This window comes from Balaenoptera borealis (assembly GCF_965194805.1).
Source record: "Balaenoptera borealis genome assembly, chromosome: 19".
NCBI classification, from domain to species: Eukaryota; Metazoa; Chordata; class Mammalia; order Artiodactyla; family Balaenopteridae; genus Balaenoptera; species Balaenoptera borealis.
The window spans coordinates 58,411,879-58,430,105 of NC_138878.1; the positions used below are offsets into that span (position 1 = coordinate 58,411,879).

The following is an 18,227-nucleotide window of genomic DNA, read 5'->3' on the forward strand; positions in this document are numbered from 1 at the left end:
ATTAAGAATTACCAATATAGATGTATATGTTATAACGTATAGTATATGTATGGCATATATAGGACATAGATATATAGGATATAGATGATTATTAACATTTCAGTGTATTTCTGTTTATCAGTTTTCAGTGTGTATTTATGTTATACAAAATTGTTATCAGATTATTCATATCCTTAACTCTTTATTTTTGTAAATTTAATTAATTTATTTATTTTTGGCTGTGTTGGGTCTTCGTTGCTGCGCACAGGCTTTCTCTAGTTGCGGTTCGTGGGCTTTACATTGTGGTGGCTTCTCTTGTTGCACAGCACGGGCTCTAGGCACATGGACTTCAGTAGTTGTGGTGCACGGGCTCAGTAGTTGTGGCTCGTGGGCTCTAGAGCACAGACTCAGTAGTTGTGGCTCACAGGCTTAGTTTCTCCGCAGCATGTGTGATCCTCGGGGACCAGGGCTTGAACCCGTGTCCCCTGCATTGGCAGGCAGATTCTTAACCACTGTGCCACCAGGGAAGCCCCATATCCTTAACTCTTAATTCTGGAAATTTCCAGACAACCCAAAGTATAATATCAATGTAATGAATTCCTGTGTAACAGTCACCCTGCTTCAGTCCTTACTAATCTTGTTGCATCTCCCTCTCCCCATGCACACATTTTTCCCATTGAGTATTTTAAAGCAAACCCAGATGTTGAGTTAGTAGGACTTAAAAATTAATTATTATAAGTTGTTTATGTACGAAGACCAAGGGAGGGGAGATTGTATTAGTTTGCTAAGGCTGCTGGAACAAGCTATTACAGCCTGGGTGGCTTAAACAACAGAAATTAATTTTCTTACAGTTCTGGAGCTGGGAGTCCAAGCTCAAGGTATCAGCAGGTTTCGTTTCTTCTGAGGCCTCTCTCCTTGGCTTGTAGATGGCCGCCTTCTTGCTGTGTCCTCCCGGTCTTTCCTTTGTGTGCGTGTGCATGTCCCTGCTGTCCCTGTTTGTGTCTGAATTTCTTCTTAGAAGGACACCAGTCAGATTGATTTAGGGCCCACCCTAATGACCTCATTTTAACTTAGTCACCTCTTTAAATGCCCATCTCCAAATACAATCACATTCTGAGGTCCTGGAGATTAGGAGTTTAATGTATGAGTTTGGGGCTGGGGGGGTCACAGTTCAGCCCATAACAGGTATAAACAGCAACTCTAAGATTTTCACACATGGCAACTTGGAGAATGTTATTTATATGAAAAATTTAGAAAGAGTTGCAGTTATGGAAGGAAAATGATGAATTTCCTTTGCTCCTTTGGAGTTGCACTTGCCATAGGGCATGTAACTCTCAGTTTCATCTCTCTCTCCTGTTAGGCTACAGGGTCCTCTGATTCATGGATCTGGTCATATTCTTCTCGGAGTGCCCGGCACGGGGTCGGCAGAGAGGAGTTGTTCAGTAAGTGTGATTCATGCAGCTGCCCAAAAGGGCTACAGCCTGTGATTAGAGAACAAAAATAGAACGACAGTCTATAACCATATGCCTTGTCTGATACCTCACTTACTTTTGGGGAGATGTAGAATCCACCAACTTTTTCGGAGCGTTCAAAAGTTAATGTATGATCATGCCTAGTATCGTCATGCTCTAAAACAAATTTCCTTGGAAACAAATGAATTCTTTTAAAAAATTGAAGTATAGTCGATTTACAGTGTCATGTTAGTTTCAGGTGTACAGCCAGTGATTCAGTTATACATGTGTGTATATATACATTTAAAAAGAATCCACCCTTTTTTTTTTCTTTTTTTAATTGAAGTATAGTTGATATACAATGTTGTGTTAGTTTCTGGTGTACAGCAAGGTTATTCAGTTATACATATATGTATATATTCTTTTTCATATTCTTTTCCATTATAAGTTATTACTAGAAACTGAGTATAGTTCCCTGAGCTGTACAGTAGGTCCTTGTTGGTGATATATTTTATACATAGTAGCATGAATATATTTACCCCAAGCTCCTAATTTTTCCCCCCCTTCCCCTTTGGTAACCATAAGTTTGTTTTCCAGTCGATGTTAATGTTCAAATTTTTGTTTAATACGTAGGGAACATGATGGAGATGATGAGAATAGCTGACATTTGTTGGACACCTTTTGTGACTCAGTGAATTTCCAATGCTGTATGTGCACTGACTCATTTTTCTTTCATCACAATGCTATCATTATTCTCATTTTTAAAAGGAAGAAGCAGGGAATTCCCTGGCAGTCTAGTGGTTAGGACTCCACACTTTCACTGCTGAGGGCGTGGGTTCGATCCCTGGTCAGGGAACTAAGATCCCGCAAGCTGCGCGGCATGGCCAAATAAATAAATAAAGGGAAGAAACAGTTGTAGACAATTGAATAAATGACCTGGTTGCACAGTCAGCAAGGGGCAGAGCCAGGATCAGACCTCAGCCGCTGGGTTTGAAACATGGCTCCAGCACTTTGTGACTGGATGACCTTGGGCAACTTACTTAACTTGTCTGTGCCTAACTTTTCTTACGTCACAATATTAATACCTACCACAAAATTAATGCCTACCTCCTAAAGTTTTTGTGAAGATTAAAGGGGATATGATATGGAAAGTGCTTGAAATAGTGCCTGGCACATAGTACCTCCTCTATGTATTACAGACTAGAGTTGTCCTTTATTTATTACAGGGGAGTATGCAATATGAAAAATGCAGTGAGTTATTAAAAGGGCAAAGCATATTTTAGGGTATTCTGTTCTCCCCTACCTTATTCTTTTAATGCTTCAGTTCTACCATACAGTTGAACAAAAATGAATAGTTTCAGTAATAACCATTGTTGAAACTTACAACTAACATAATTGGCTGTCTTTTGAACCTAGTGAGTCCCTGGGGGATGATTATATGGTCTCTATTGCTTTAAAAAGGTCTAAGTCTGCACCAGCCAGTATCGTAGCCATTGGCCACATGAGACCATTGAGCTCTTGAGATGTGGCTGGTGCTGAGATGTACTGCAAGTGTCAGACACACAAGGGATTTCAAGCACTGAAAAGGAATGTAAAAGATCTCAATAATTTTTATATTGATTGCAGGTTGAAGTAGTAATATTTTGGATATGTTGGGTTAAATAAAATATATTGTTAAAATTAAGCTCACTTCCTTTTACATTTTTTAATGTAGCTGCTAGAAACATTTAAATTACCCACGTAGCTTGCATTATATTTCTGTTGGACGGCACTGCTTTAAATGGAAGCCTCCCTTTTCCCTCTGAGGATTTGCGTCCAGGGGGCATTTACAAGTTACTCTTGCCTCTTAGACCTCCAAGGGCATCTTACAATGGAGAGGAGCAGGGAGCTGGTCATCAGGAGGCCTGAGTACCAGGCCTAGCCCTACCCTGGGCTTCCCGGCTATTCTTGGGCAGCTCGGATAACTCCTTGAGAGGCAGCATAGAATAGCGCAGTGGTTCCCAGACTTTGGTCATATTAGAATCACCTGGGGAACCTGGTAAAATCTCTAAAGACCCAGTCCTTTTACTATTTCAATGAGTCTAGGCTTCTGTGTTCTTTCTTAGCTCTCTGGATGATTCTGATGCTGTTCCAGTCACTTCCTTTTCACCCGGTTTAGGAAGGAGAAGTCCTTGTCCTAAACAGTATGAGGTGGCCACACCGGCCAGCTGCGATTGGCAGCAGTTTAGTTGTCACATACTCACAGCCTGCGGGAGGAGGACGCTGCCTGCTGTGCCGGGCCGCCCAGGGCTGCACTCGGGACTAGAATGAAGCAGCGGGGGCTGCGGGAGGCAGGCTCGGTAGTGAACAGAGGGTAGGGTGACCTTGCTTCCGGCAGGAGGACGTGATAGGCTTCTTTGAACAATTTCGCAGCTGGCACAGAGATGAAACCTGGTAGGCTGAGGACTCAGTGGGTGAGGCTGGTCCAGCTGATGGAGTGAACTGTGTCAGGTCTTCATTTATAAAGGTGACCGAATACAACGTGGAGAGGTGATTGAGAAAGAAAGGTTTTAGTACTTACAAGTCCCCCAGGAACAAGAGACACAGCATGCCACCGAGGGCCACACGAATCCTGTCACATGCAGGGGTCGGGGAGCAGGGAGAGAGGACCGTGCCTTTGTGACTATAGTGGCGGGAAGGAACTAGGTGGAGACATCCCCTGTTGGGCACTAAGTGAGAACAGGCAGGTCAGAGGGCAGTGATTGGGCGGATTATATTATGACCCTCTTGTGCCCTCGAAAACTGGCTTGCAGGGAATGTGTAAATAACTGTGGTCGACAGTCTGGCCTTGTGATTCAACAGACTTAGGAAGAGGTTAGTAATCACAGATGTCAAACAGCTAATACAGAATCTAAAAACATGGTTAATCCATAGAGGAACTAGCTGGATGGGGCACCTCTTCCCAGGGGAAAGGGCCGTATCTGGAGAGAGCAGAGGAACTCATGGCTGGGCCTTCTGGGCCCTGTGAGGCTCAGAGATGTCTTGGTAGCGCTTGGAATTTAGGCCTTAAAATAGAGATGCACACCAGAGTTTGAGAACCACTGCATATTGGTCAAGGGCATAGGCCTCGGTGTCATTTTGCCTGGGGTTCATTGCCTGGTGCAGTGTCCTGACTGGACAATGAAATCATAGCCTGGGATGGTGGGAGGGGGGCAAAAATGCAGCTATCAGCAACCCACCTCCACAGATTCTGATTTAGTTAGTTTTGGATAAGGTCTGAGCTTTTTTTTTTTTTTTTTTTAATGAATTTATTTATTTATTTTTGGCTGTGTTGGGTCTTCGTTGCTGCACGCAGGCTTTCTCTAGTTGCGGCGGGCGGGGGCTACTCTTCTTTGCGGTGCACGGGCTTCTCATTGCGGTGGCTTCTCGTGTTGTGCAGCATGGGCTCTAGGCACGTGGGCTCAGTAGTTGTGGCACGCAGGCTTAGTAGTTGTGGCTTGTGGGCTCTAGAGCGCAGGCTCAGTAGTTGTGGCACACGGCTTAGTTGCTCCTTGACATGTGGGATCTTCCCGGACCAGGGCTCGAACCCGTGTCCCCTGCATTGGCAGGTGGATTCTTAACCACTGCGCCACCAGGGAAGTCCCAAGAGAGCTGTTTTTGACTGATGCTACTCAAATTGTGATCCAGGGACCAACAGTATCATCACCTGGCATCTTAGTAGAAATGTAGATTCTTCGTCCCCATCCTTGATCTCCTGATTTAGAATTTCTGGGGGTGAGACAGAGGACCCTCTATCTTGGCAGGGTCCCTGGTTGATTCATGGAACATTAAAATTTGAGACGCACTGGTAGTGAGAACTGACTCAGGACTTTTTAACAAAAAATATTTTCTGTTTCCCTCTGGCTTAATTACTCGTCCTTCAGATATCATATACCTGCATGGCTCTGTCTGCCTTAGTTCAGGTCTCTGCTCAAAGGTGAGAGAAGCCTTCCATGACAAAAACTTAGTCTGTACCAGCCCCTCCTTCCACCTCTTCCTATACCTTTACCCTGCCTTATTCTTCTTAAAAGCATCTCTCACTATAATATCAGTGTGTTACTGCCCTTGTACCCCATTATACTATCAGCTCCATGAGATCAAGGTCTTTGCCTGCTTTGTTCACTGCTGTATCTTTCAGATCTAGGCTCCTTGGCTGGCACAGAGCAGGCTCTCAGTAAGTATATTTTGAATGAATGATTCGGGAGATAAATCACGAGGCCCTGATCTACATGGTGCGTCTTTCAGTTCTTCATTCCAGCAGTCATTCTGTGAATCTTTGTTGAGTTCCTGGCAAGCGCCTGTGGCAGCATCCTAGGTATTGGGGACACAGCAAGAAACAAAACTCCCTGCGGGACAGATGTGATGAATGTAAATGAGCAAAATACCTAGTAGGATGTTAAAGAGTGATACGTGCTAAAGAGAAAAGAATTAAGCAGGGATGGGGGGTCAGAAGTGTTGGGATGTCATTAGGAGATTGAAATTCTCTGTAGGGAGGAACTGTCTGAGGAGGTGGCATTCAAATAAAGAAGGACGTGATTCTTGGTGTGGCCCTGGTAGCAGTCTCCCTGGCCCCAGCCCCTTCCCCTCAGATCTCCCATCTGCTGGGAGAGTGATCTGTTTCCAACACCAAAGGAATCTTCTGACTCTCCCTTCCTTTGCTGCTTTCCTGCTGACTTGCCGGTAAACTGGGACACCCGTCATTATGGTTTGAATCCTGCCTTCCTGCCCAGCTTTTTCTGCCTCTTGTTTGTGTTCACTTACAGTTGTAACATTTGTTCTCTTGAGCTTTTTCAGAGATTCTGCTTCTCTCTGGCTAATAGAACTCAGTCATCCTCCAGGGCTCAGATCAAGCCACATTGATGTAGAACCTGCTCCAAACAAGTGTGGACCCCAAGGCCCATGACTTGCGCTTCTAAAGTACCCAGTTCACTACCCTGGTACTTAGCAATGTGCAGGGCGATTGCTGGTTTCCTAATCACTAGACTGTGAACTTGAGTAGTCGTATCTTTTAGTCTGATTTCCATAAATGTTCATTGAATTAATACACTCATTTTTTAATGAAGAGTTAACAAGTTATCCTGTCTAGTGCTAATCATGCAGGCAATTAAATAGTTGTCATTCTCAGTGTTTTGATGGACACACACTGTGGATTTTGTAACAGGAGTCTCTTTAGACATTGACTTTGAAGAGTGGGAATCACCTTCCTAAGATAGTATTAAAAATCCAGAGGCCCTTTTCCTTCCAAAGATGACCTTGATCTTGCAAATATAGTGGAAGACCTAGAAGAAAAACTTGGAAATAAAACCCCCGCTCTCCAAATCCTCCCAAGTGGGACCAGCCTCAGAATTTTGCCTCTCAAAGAAACCTTTGACCAACTAGTCTAGTCTTTTTATGTGCCTCTGCTGGAATGAACCTGTATGGGGGGGGCTTATGTGTCAGGACACTGACATTGACACTGACTGCTAAGTGATCACTGTGTTACAGGCACTGCTTTAGGTGCTTGGGATGTAAAGCTGAGTTAGTATTAATCCCAAAACAGATAGTGATTTACTGATGATCCCCTTTCCACAGAGGTAGTGGAAAGATCTCCCTGTAAAACACTTCTTACTGAGCAGAAGTCACTGGACAAATACAGAGTCAGAACAAGGTGAATTCCAAATTCTGCAAGGGTATCTCTTCTAAGATTGGAAAGTTTTACACTGCCCTTTTCCATACAGGGTTCTTCTATCTGGAGTAGGACTAGCTAATAATAATAATAAACTAATAAGTAATTAATGAACCAATAATTAACTAATACTAATCTCTTAATCTGGATATTTTACTCTCAATTTGCACACTCCCCAGAATCAGAATCATACTCTGACAGCTACGAGAACTTGTATTAGGGCCACTGTGTGTGGTTGGGCAGGTCGTTCACTGCACCGGGGCTCTCGGTTGAAGGCGTAAGTGGCGTCTGGAATCCTGCCCACGTCTGCTCATCAAGCCGTATGCGGTTGCAGCCACCCCAAGGAAGAGCTTCCTTGACTATTTCATGTAAAGCAGCCCTAGTGAATGTTTAAGCTGCCAGATACTGTTCCACATGTTTTATGTAGAGTCACTTAGACTGACTAACCTTCCTATGAGGTTGGTATTATTATAATTATATTACTATATTATATATCATTATATTATTATATAAATATATTATACTATATATCTATATACTATATAATTATAATATATTGTATTATAATTATATAATTATAATAATCATTGTTATTATTATAACCATCCCTAATTTATAGATCAGACCTTGGGACTAAGTAGTAGCAAGTTGGAGGTGCCAGGATTCAAATACTGGGGGTCTGATTCTAGAGCCTACATCCTTCCCAACCCTATTCTCATCTCCTTCAAGCAGATCCTCTGGCTTCAGAGTCCTCTCCCTGTTTCTATGTCAGTCTTTTATCCCTAGCTCTCAAGCTCTCGTTTCTCTCTGCATGAGACCTCAGACTCCCATCTGTTTATTTTTTTCTTTAGAAGCAGCAGAGAGACAAGATCTAGAAGACTGGCTTCTTTGTGAGAGCTGGATTCAGGTTCCGCCCCTGCCCCTTGACCTCACCAAGCCTCGGCTTCCTCATCTGTTACGTGGGAACAACAGTTGTCATCGTCATCATTTATTAAGAACTTGGTAAAATGCCAGGTACAATGCCAAGGGCATTTAGCTCATTCATCTACCACAGTAACCCTAGGGCTGACATTCTTTTTCTCTCCTTGTTATAGTTGAGGAGAGGCACAGAGGTGGAGGTGATCAGACTGGAGTCACACGGCTAGTACACCCCTAGCTTCTTCACAGGTGTGTGGGAGGTACCTTAGTGGAACAATGCGTGCCAAGTGCTTCTCAAGGTCCCTAACACGTACTTAGTGCTTATGTAATGTTAAACATTGCCGTTTTTGTTGTTTTTATCATTACTATGATTAGCTTGTTAATTTAAGTGGCATGTTGACTAACTTACTGTTAAATCACAGGATTCTATTAATTTTTCTTCATCTCCATGATAAGAGTGTTTTTAAGGCCCTATTGTTAACAAATTCAAATTATCAAGGTCTTACATCTTTGAAAAAGCCGTCATCCACAATATCAGATTCATAGAGAAAGTAGAATAGTGGTTACCCGGGACCGAGGGGAAAGGGAACGGAGAGTTAGTGTTTAATAGGTACAGAGTTTCAGTTTGGGATGGTGAAAAAGTTGTGGAGATTGTTAGTGGTGATGATTCACAACAATATGAACGCACTTAACGAACTCTACACCTAAAAAATGGTTAAAATGGAAAATTTTATGTGATGTATATTTTACACAGGAAAAAAAAATCAATGTAATCTTAAATATTACTGCAAAGGCATCAAATTAAATATGACAAACCAAGAGAGAATAACAGATATTGCAGAGGCTAAAGGTGATTTTCATACAACAAAGCAACAGCCTTTTAAGGCTCCATTGAAGCTATTTGTGAGGACAAGTTTTATGTTACTGAATATTACCTGCTTTCTGCTGCTACTGAGAAATAAGGTGCCCTGAAAGTGTTCTTTGAACTTTCTGCCTACTTATTTAATTCTTACAACAATCCTATGAGATAGCCGTTGTTAATCCCTCCATTTTTACAGATGGAAGAATTGAAGCACAGAGATACTAATAATTTGTCTAAGATTTCACAGCTAATACGTCACAGTTTCATGAACCTAGACATTTGGCCCGAGAAATTACTCTCTTAACCTGGGTACTTTACTCTCAATTTCCGCCCTCCCCAGAATCAGAATCATACCCTGAGAGCTACATGAAGTTGTTTGAGGGCCACTGTGTGTGGTTGGGTGGCTCGTTCACTGCCCAGGGGCTCTTGGCTGAAGGGGTGAGTAGCATCTGGAATCCAGCCCAGGCTTTGCGTATCAGGCCACCCTGAGGAAGCGGCACTGTTGCTGCTTCACAGTAAGCAGCCATGTGGGTCAGTGACACCCTTGGCCAGACTCTGACGGCTTTTTTCCTCCTTCCCCCGTTGTGCCTGCCCAAGACTCAGCGCTTCCCCAGAAGGAGGAGGGCAAAATGACCAAGTTCAAGGTGAGTTGGGCTTGCCCTTCTAGGTGTTAACTTGTCACCTCATTTCTCAGTGATAAGACACATCCTATTTCTCTTTCTTGGGAAAGATTAAAGAGAACAGTAGGCGTTTGGGAAACTCTTCCCAAGAAGAGGGCCGAATGATCCCTACTTTTTATTCTTGTTTGATTTATTTTTGTTGTTTTATCACCTTTTGTAATTTCACAAATAAGAGTAGAACAGAAAAAGTCAATAGCAACGAAAAAAATCTCTCACGTTATTACTGTTTCCCTTACAAAACTGTCTTCATTTTCCCATGTTCTTTTCCTCATATGTGTTCATAACTGTGTATTTTTAATTCCTGTAGTATAAACCTCTCAAATTATACCTTTTCTAATTGATATTATATATCCCACATCTTTAATGGCAACATCATATTCCCTTGAATTTGTGTACATTGTGTGTGTGTGGCGGGGTGTGTGTGTCTCATAACTTTTCCCCATTCATGGACATTTAGGTAGTTTAGAATTTTTACCATTTTAAAGAACACTGTAGGGGCTTCCCTGGTGGCACAGTGGTTAACAATCCACCTGCCAGTGCAGGGGACACGGGTTCGATCCCTGGTCTGGGAAGATCCCACATGCCACGGAGCAACTAAGCCCATGCGCCGCAACTACTGAGCCTGTGCTCTAGAGTCTGTGAGCCACAACTGCTGAGCCTGCATGCCACAACTACTGGAGCCCGTGCGCCTAGAGCCTGTGCTCCGCAATAAGAAGCCATGGCAGTGAGAAGCCCGTGCACCGCAACAAAGAGTAGCCCCTGCTCGCCGCAACTAGAGAAAGCCCACACGCAGCAACGAAGACCCAACACAGCAAAAAATAAATAAATAAAAATAAATTTAAAAAACAAAACAAAACACTGTAATAACAGTTTTCCTAATACAACCAATTTCCTCAAAAGGGAATTTGGAAGAATTTGCCATTCTATGGTCTTAATGTTCTAGGTACTCTAAATTGACAAAGTACATTTGCTATCCAGTACCTCGGGTATTTTGTATGTAGAATATTCCAAAATGGCAGAGTGTACCAGGATCTAACTAACGCTTCATACAGAGAAAATATTATTAGATATTTTCATGTAAGAAAGCTAGATTGTTTCTTACCCATGTCTGAATCATATCATGTGCATGTTTTATTTATTGATTTATATTTTTTATTAACATATTAATGAATTTTTTCAAAGTACTAATATACTTAATTTTAAAAGTACAAAAGGACCTGTACAGAGACTTCATTTCTTAACTGCATTTAGTCTCAGACCAACCTTATGAGGCCGAACTTGGTCTCCTCTGCATTTTAATGACAAAGAAACAGGATTGTAGAATTTATGAAAACTGCTCAAGTTCACATAGGAAAACAAAGATCCAACCGATCCTAAAAAGACTCCTAGGATTTTTACTTGGATAAAGAGAGACAAGGGAAAAGAATTCTCCACCTGGGACTTAACCTATTCTGTGGGGTGCCTAGTTGTCCTGGTGGGTGGAAGACTCCATAGATGATACTGTCCCTACCATAGATCACTCTCAGTGGCCCCTTCTTCTCCATGACCTCTGTTGCTCATATAGGGCACTGGATGTGCAGGGCTCTGGCACTGAACACAGTCTTTGTATGAAAAGTTAAAACAATGCTCTATACGAGTGATTCTTAATTATGGGCGATCTTACCCTCAGGTAACATCTGGAAACATTTTTAGTGTCACAGCTTGGGAGTGCTACTGATATCTAGTGTGTAGAAGCCAGGGATGCTGCTAAACATCCTACAGTGAACTCAGCAGCCCCCTGCCCCACCCCCGACAAAGAGTCATCTGTCCTCAAATGTCAGGAGTGCCAAGGATGCTAAAGCATGCTGTACCCAAAGCTGTTCAAGAACAATAGCAGAATGTGGGTGAAAATATTTATAATACACACTCTAAAAAAAAAAAACTTAAAATCTCGAATAGGAATTTTACAGAATCCTAAGATAAAACCCCAATTGGAGTATGAGCAAAGAACATTAACAGGCAAGGTTCTGAAGAAAAAAATGAAGATGGCTAGTAAATATGTGAAAATATGATGAGCGTATTAATTATAAATAAGTACAGGTAATCCAAATAAGTTGTTTTTTACTGATAAGATTGCCTAGGATTTAAAAATATGGTTATATTCAATGTGAATGGTTTAGAGAATCAGGGATACTTATATACTCTTGGAGGAGGATAAAATAGGGGAAAAGTTGAAAAGAAAATCTGCTGTTGTACATAATTATTTTGAAGCTGCCTATTCTTTGACATTGCAGTTTTTACTCTTTGGAACTTATCCTAAGAAAATAATTGGATGGGAAGCAAAAATCTATGTAAAAAGTTGTTCTTCTCATTTATTGTGAAAAGAAGAAAATCTAAAACGTAAATGCGTTATGGGGAATGTTTAACTATGTTATGGTAAAATTGACTCTGGTCCCAGAATCTGGAACCACTTCGTACACATCATCCCCACTTTTCTCAGTGCTGCCCTTTCTCCAGGGGACCTGCGTTGCAAGGTTCAGGTGGAGTGTGTTTGATGTCGTAGGAGGCGGTGACCTTCAAGGACGTGGCCGTGGTCTTCACGGAGGAGGAGCTGGGGCTGCTGGACTCTGCCCAGAAGCAGCTGTACCAGGAAGTGATGCTGGAGAACTTCCGGAACCTGGTCTCAGTGGGTGAGGAAGGGCACTCTGGGACTGAACATCGGATCAGCCCCTGTGGTATTTATTTACGTGTCCTTGAATGGGCAGGGCTTTGGAGCTCTTGAACTGGTTTCCGGTTTTCTAATCAGCATGAGACACAGAGATGGCGTTTTCTAGTCTTTCTCCCCAGGCCAAAGTGTGTTTGTAAACGAACTGTTAATTGACCGCATGACTGCTGTATGTTTTCTGGCTTTTCAAATTGTGGTCGTCTCCAATTAGTAGGTCATGACACTCTTTAGGGAATCGAAATAAAATAGGGTAGAAGATATCAGAGCCCTTGGCAATAACTGCACGTTGCAGTAAAAACTGTGGCCCGTTGCCAAGAATAGTGTGAGAAATGGTGAAAAGGGTGCGATGAAAATAATGTTTTCCTGTAATTTATACTTATGTCTGCCTATCCTAGGTTTTTGCATAAAATGTATTTCCTCCCATGGGTCATAATTAAAAGTTAGGAAACCACTGATTTTGATGTCCTGAAGACAGTGCAGTGGGAACCACAGTTTTTCTTAGTTTGGGCCTCTAACATACTGATTTTAAATGTTTGTTCTTGCCTTTTTTGCAGGGCATCAATCGTTCACACCAGATGTAATATCCCAGTTAAAGAGAGAAGAAAAGCTTTGGATGATAAAGATAGCAACCCAGAGCCATCGCTCCTCGGGTGAGAGCCGTGTGACCCTGAGTCTGTCCTGCTTCTTGTTGCCTCCACAGCTGTGACTCTGGTCCAAGTCAGCACCTAGACTGTGGATTACTGCCTCAGTCTTTGTAATGCTCTCTCTTCTGCTTTGCTCATTCACAGTTAATTCTCCACTCAGAGTGACTCTTTTGAATTCAAATCTTGTCATTTCTCTGCTCAGAACCTCTTGTAGCTTCTTACTGATTCAGAATAAAATCCCATTATTGAAAGTGGCTTATGATATCCCATATGCCCATCAATTTTATAGTCTGGTTTCAAAAACTACTTTTTCCCTTGGCCATGGGGTAGGGGGGAGCGGTTTAAATATTGACTCCTACTTGAAAAAGGAAAAATTTTACACATACAGAAAGAGAGTATAAAAATTTCAGAAGCAGGCAATCCATAGGCCCCATGGCCATTTTTATACCCTGTGCTTTCTTTTTTTTGGCCTTCTGAGTGATTTTTGCCATGATTTTTTTTTTTGGCCACACCGTGTGGCTTGTGAGATCTTAGTTCCCCGATCAGGGATCAAGCCTGGGCCCTTGGCAGTGAGTGTGTGGTGTCCTAACCACTGGACCACCAGGGAATTCCCTGATTTTGTGATCATCATGATTTTCTCATCAGCAACATCCACGTATGTTAACCCTGCATCTAGTGAAGCCTTTCAGCTTCCCAACAACATGGCTGTTTCCACTTTCTTTCCTGTTACGGGTAACTTACTTGAAAAAGCTCTTTTACTTTTGTAACATGGCTCTAACTCTCACAGAGATGTCAAACTGGGATTTATTTATCCATTCAACGTGTACTTATTGAACACTGACTGTATCAGACAGGGTTCTGGGAGTGGTGATAAACCAGTGAATAATACAAAATGCTTGTCCTCATGGGTATCGCATTCAAGTGGGAGATGACATAAAATGAAAAAGATTAAGGACGTATGTAGTATGACAGATAGGAATATGTGCTGTGTAAAAACAAAACAGGGTAAGGCAAATGGAGATTGCCAAGCGTGTAGAATGGATAGGGAGAATTTACTATATGATATTGTATGGTAAAAGAGGCCTCACTGATAAGGTGTTATTTGAAAAGACACCTGAAAAGAAGTTAGTAGCAAGCTATATGGCTAATTGGTGGAATAGCGTTCCAAGGAGAACGTAACTCTTCCGGTCCAATGTTGATTTCGAGACTCTGTATTATGCCCTATTTATTTCCTCCTCGCGAGTTCTTGCTCTGTTGTAAAAGATAACCTTCTAATTTTTCACTCTTTTTTTTTTACCCCTGGTGGTTGTAGGAACTTTAACGTTATGAGGTTTTAGAATGATGTATGTTATTACAGTAACATACTAATTCCAAAACTTGGCTTTGATTTTTTTTCCAGCTAACCCTTTCAGTGTTGGGAAAGACCTGGCTCTGTGGCCAGGGAAAGTAAAGTTTACAGCCCATTTGTCTTCCTGAAGGATATTTCCCAGCAGGAGGCAAAGAACCACTCTCTGCTTCTACTCTGAACTTTAGGGCCTTAGGTGATAAGGTATTTCTCCCAGACATGTATCTTTCCAACTTATTCATTGCCTCAAAGTCTCCTTCCATTGGAGTAAACTTCCATTAAAATAAAGCAGAGGTTTTTCAATGTTGCCTGGGGACATCCTCTGATAATCTGTCTAAGGGTCTTACTAGACATTTTGAGCATTTTGGTCAGATGTGCATGCAGTAGGCAGAATTATGTGGAAGCTGTTTATTAGCCACCTGCTACAGCAAAGAAGATAAGGCTTTGAGTAAGGTACAGCTTTGTCTTTGTAAACATTCCCTAGGAGGTATTTTTTTGCTCTGTAGCCATCAGATTTCTAATTTATATCTCACCTATGAAACTTACTATGATTCTAAATGGATTACACTAATGTGTAGTGAATGACAGCCTGGTGGACCACCTCTTGGTGTCTGGAGACATGTAAATCAGAGAACATGATACATGATGTTAAAGAAAAACAGAAGCTTTTTGAGGTTCAGTAAAGCCTTAGGGTGTGGGCCTAAGTTTATAACCTTGACATCTCTGAGCAAAGCACTCACATGCCCCATCTCTAAATTCTCTTTATCCATTTAGGAGACAAGAATCTAAATGGCATGGAGACTCTTCAAGAAGTTGGATTAAGGTATCTGCCACATGAAGAGCTTTTCTGCTCACAAATCTGGCAACAGGTTACAAAGGAATTAACTGGGTGTCAAGATTCCGTGGGAAATATTCAAGGAACTGGCTCTCAGATGGAAAAACAAGGTGGCACACTCAATAAAGATGAGGAGTTTGGTAAAGACTTCAATCAGACTTCACATCTTCAAGTTCACCGCAGAGACCACACTGGAGAAAAACCCTACAGAGGGGTGGAGTGTGAGAAAGGTTTCATACGGGACTCTCACCTTCAAATGAACCAGACAGCCCACGTAGGAGAGAAGCCCTACAAGTGTGAAAAATGTGAAAACGCCTTCCGTCGGCTTTCAAGTCTTCAAGCCCATCAGAGAGTCCACAGTAGAACAAGATTGAACAAACATGATATGTTGTGTAAGCGTTTCAGTCAGAAGTCATATCTTCATCATCATCAGAGAGTCCCCACTGGAGAGGATCCACACAGATTTGAGGAGTGTGGGAGGAACGTCGGGAAAAGCTCACATTGTCAAGCTCCTCCCATAGCCCACACGTTGGAGAAACCCTATAAATGTGAGGAGTGTGGACTGGGCTTCAGTCAGCGCTCCTATCTTCACATCCATCAGAGAGCCCACACGGGAAAGAAACCTTATAAATGTGAAGAGTGTGGGAAGGGCTTCAGTTGGCGTTCACGCCTACAGGCTCATCAGCGAATCCACACTGGGGAGAAACCCTACAAATGTGAGGCCTGTGGCAAGGGCTTTAGTTACAGCTCACACCTGAACATCCATTGTAGAATCCACACAGGTGAGAAACCCTTTAAGTGTGAGGAGTGTGGGAAAGGCTTCAGTGTGGGTTCCCACCTTCAAGCCCATCAGATAAGCCACACGGGAGAGAAACCATACAAATGTGAGGAGTGTGGCAAGGGCTTCTGTCGGGCCTCAAATCTTCTGGACCATCAGAGAGGCCATAGTGGTGAGAAACCATATCAGTGTGATGCATGTGGAAAGGGCTTTAGTCGTAGCTCAGATTTTAACATTCATTTTAGAGTCCATACAGGAGAAAAACCCTATAAGTGCGAGGAGTGTGGGAAAGGTTTCAGTCAGGCCTCAAATCTTCTGGCCCATCAAAGAGGCCACACTGGAGAAAAACCATACAAATGTGGTACATGTGGGAAGGGCTTCAGCCGGAGTTCAGATCTTAACGTTCATTGTCGAATCCACACGGGAGAGAAACCCTATAAATGTGAGAAGTGCGGGAAGGCCTTCAGTCAGTTCTCAAGCCTTCAAGTGCATCAAAGAGTCCATACCGGCGAGAAACCATACCAGTGTGCAGAGTGTGGGAAAGGCTTCAGTGTGGGCTCACAGCTTCAGGCCCATCAGAGGTGTCACACTGGAGAGAAACCCTACCAGTGTGAAGAGTGTGGGAAGGGCTTCTGTCGGGCCTCAAATTTTCTGGCTCACCGTGGAGTCCACACAGGAGAGAAGCCATACCGATGCGATGTGTGTGGTAAGCGCTTCAGGCAGAGATCATACCTTCAAGCCCACCAGAGGGTCCACACTGGAGAGAAACCATATAAGTGTGAGGAATGTGGTAAGGTCTTCAGTTGGAGCTCATACCTTCAAGCCCATCAGAGAGTCCACACTGGGGAAAAACCATACAAATGTGAGGAGTGTGGGAAAGGCTTCAGTTGGAGCTCAAGTCTTATAATTCATCAGCGAGTCCATGCTGGGGATGAGGGTGACAAGGACTGTCCCTCATCAGAGAATACATACAGCAAAGAAGCTCTATAAAATTACACGGTTTAATACCTCAAACGGGTGCTGAAATAGTCCTGTCATAGAAGACAAAACATCTGTTTGATAAAAGAGTATTTCTGCCAGAGTTCGACATGTCTGTGTGGTTGGGCGACCACACAGCAGAGAAGGCTCATAAGAGTGGAGACATAAGAACTTCATTCAGAACCTTGACATTTAGCAGATACGACAGAGAAGAGAGGCTTAAGAAGGATGAGTCTGAGCTGAAGGTAACCAAAAGTACTAAGACGTAAATGCCCAAGTCTCTTCCACCAGAATAGAAGCTCTCGGAGGGCTGGGACTTTGTTGACGGCCAAGTCCACTCTGCCTCTTCAGCGCCTAACACACTGCAGGTGTCCAGTAATGTTAAATGAGTAAAAAGGAGAACAGTCACTTTTGAAATTTTCTTTCAGTTCCTTTCTAAAAATTTCTATAAAATTGTAGAAGGAGGAATTCTTCAAGGCTTGGAGGATTAAATAAGACATTTGGGCTCATTTCCCCAACCCTGCAGGTCCTGTGAACTAGTGCTTATCAAGCTGAAGGTTGTAACCCATTAGTGGGTCCAGAAGTCAGTTCACCAGGTTGTGGCCAGCACTTTTCTATGCTAACAGTTCTTTATGGAGATGTGATTCGCATGCAGCCACATGCATAAGTAAGTTTACAGTTTCATGAATTTTGACAAATGTATCTACTTGTGTAATCATCACCAAGATCAATATATACCATATTTCTATTAAACCAGAATGTTTCCTTGTGTACTATTCTTGTCATTCCCACCTCCAGGGGCAACAAGTATTATGATTTCTATACTGTGTATTAAATTAGGTCTGTCTGTTCTTGAGCTTCCTATGTGTTTGGTATGTACTCTATGTCTGGATTCTTTTCATCAAATATATGATCATCCTAGGTTCACAGAAGGCAATTGACAGAACTCAGTATCCATGATAAAAATTCTTCAGTGAGATAAAAGGCATCTATGAGGATCCTATATGCTCATGTTCTTTTATTATTAAGGAATAATTTATATACAGTAAAATAGACTGGTGGATCATTCTGTGTTTTGGCAAATGCTTACTATCATATTACATCACCACAATCAAGACATTTAACAGTTCCACCAGCCCCGCCTTTCTACTTTTTTTCATAACTTTATTTACTTATTTTTGGCTGTATTGGGTCTTTGTTGCGGTGCGCGGGCTTCTCATTGCAGTGGTGTCTCGTTGTGGAGCATAGGCTCTAGTCACGCGGGCTTCAGTAGTTGTGGCGTGCAGGCTCACTAGTTGTGGCTTGTGGGCTCTAAGAGTTTGCATGCCACAACTAAGGAGCTGGCGAGCCACAACTAAGGAGCCCTCAAG

The 18,227-nt window shown here is 42.5% G+C and overlaps 1 protein-coding gene across 21 annotated transcripts in view; it reads left to right on the top strand.

Annotated features, from left to right (window-relative positions):
* Positions 1–17,610, top strand: part of ZNF45 (zinc finger protein 45) — a 32,452-nt gene extending 14,842 nt beyond the window's left edge. For 3 of the 21 annotated variants that reach the window (XM_082368385.1, XM_082368374.1, XM_082368390.1), the window contains 6 exons: positions 1,340–1,421; positions 7,965–8,127; positions 9,491–9,537; positions 12,116–12,287; positions 12,832–12,927; positions 15,041–17,610. In XM_082368385.1, the coding sequence (XP_082224511.1) occupies positions 8,121–8,127; positions 9,491–9,537; positions 12,116–12,287; positions 12,832–12,927; positions 15,041–16,869 (2,151 nt within the window). In that variant the 5' untranslated portion in view covers positions 1,340–1,421; positions 7,965–8,120 and the 3' untranslated portion in view covers positions 16,870–17,610. Of the gene's footprint in view, positions 1–1,339; positions 1,422–5,586; positions 5,623–7,964; positions 9,538–12,052; positions 12,288–12,831; positions 12,928–15,040 lie in introns of all 21 variants that reach the window. The other 18 variants (XM_082368389.1, XM_082368394.1, XM_082368391.1 and 15 more) reach the window with 18 other exon arrangements.
* Positions 17,611–18,227: the final 617 nt, after the last annotated feature.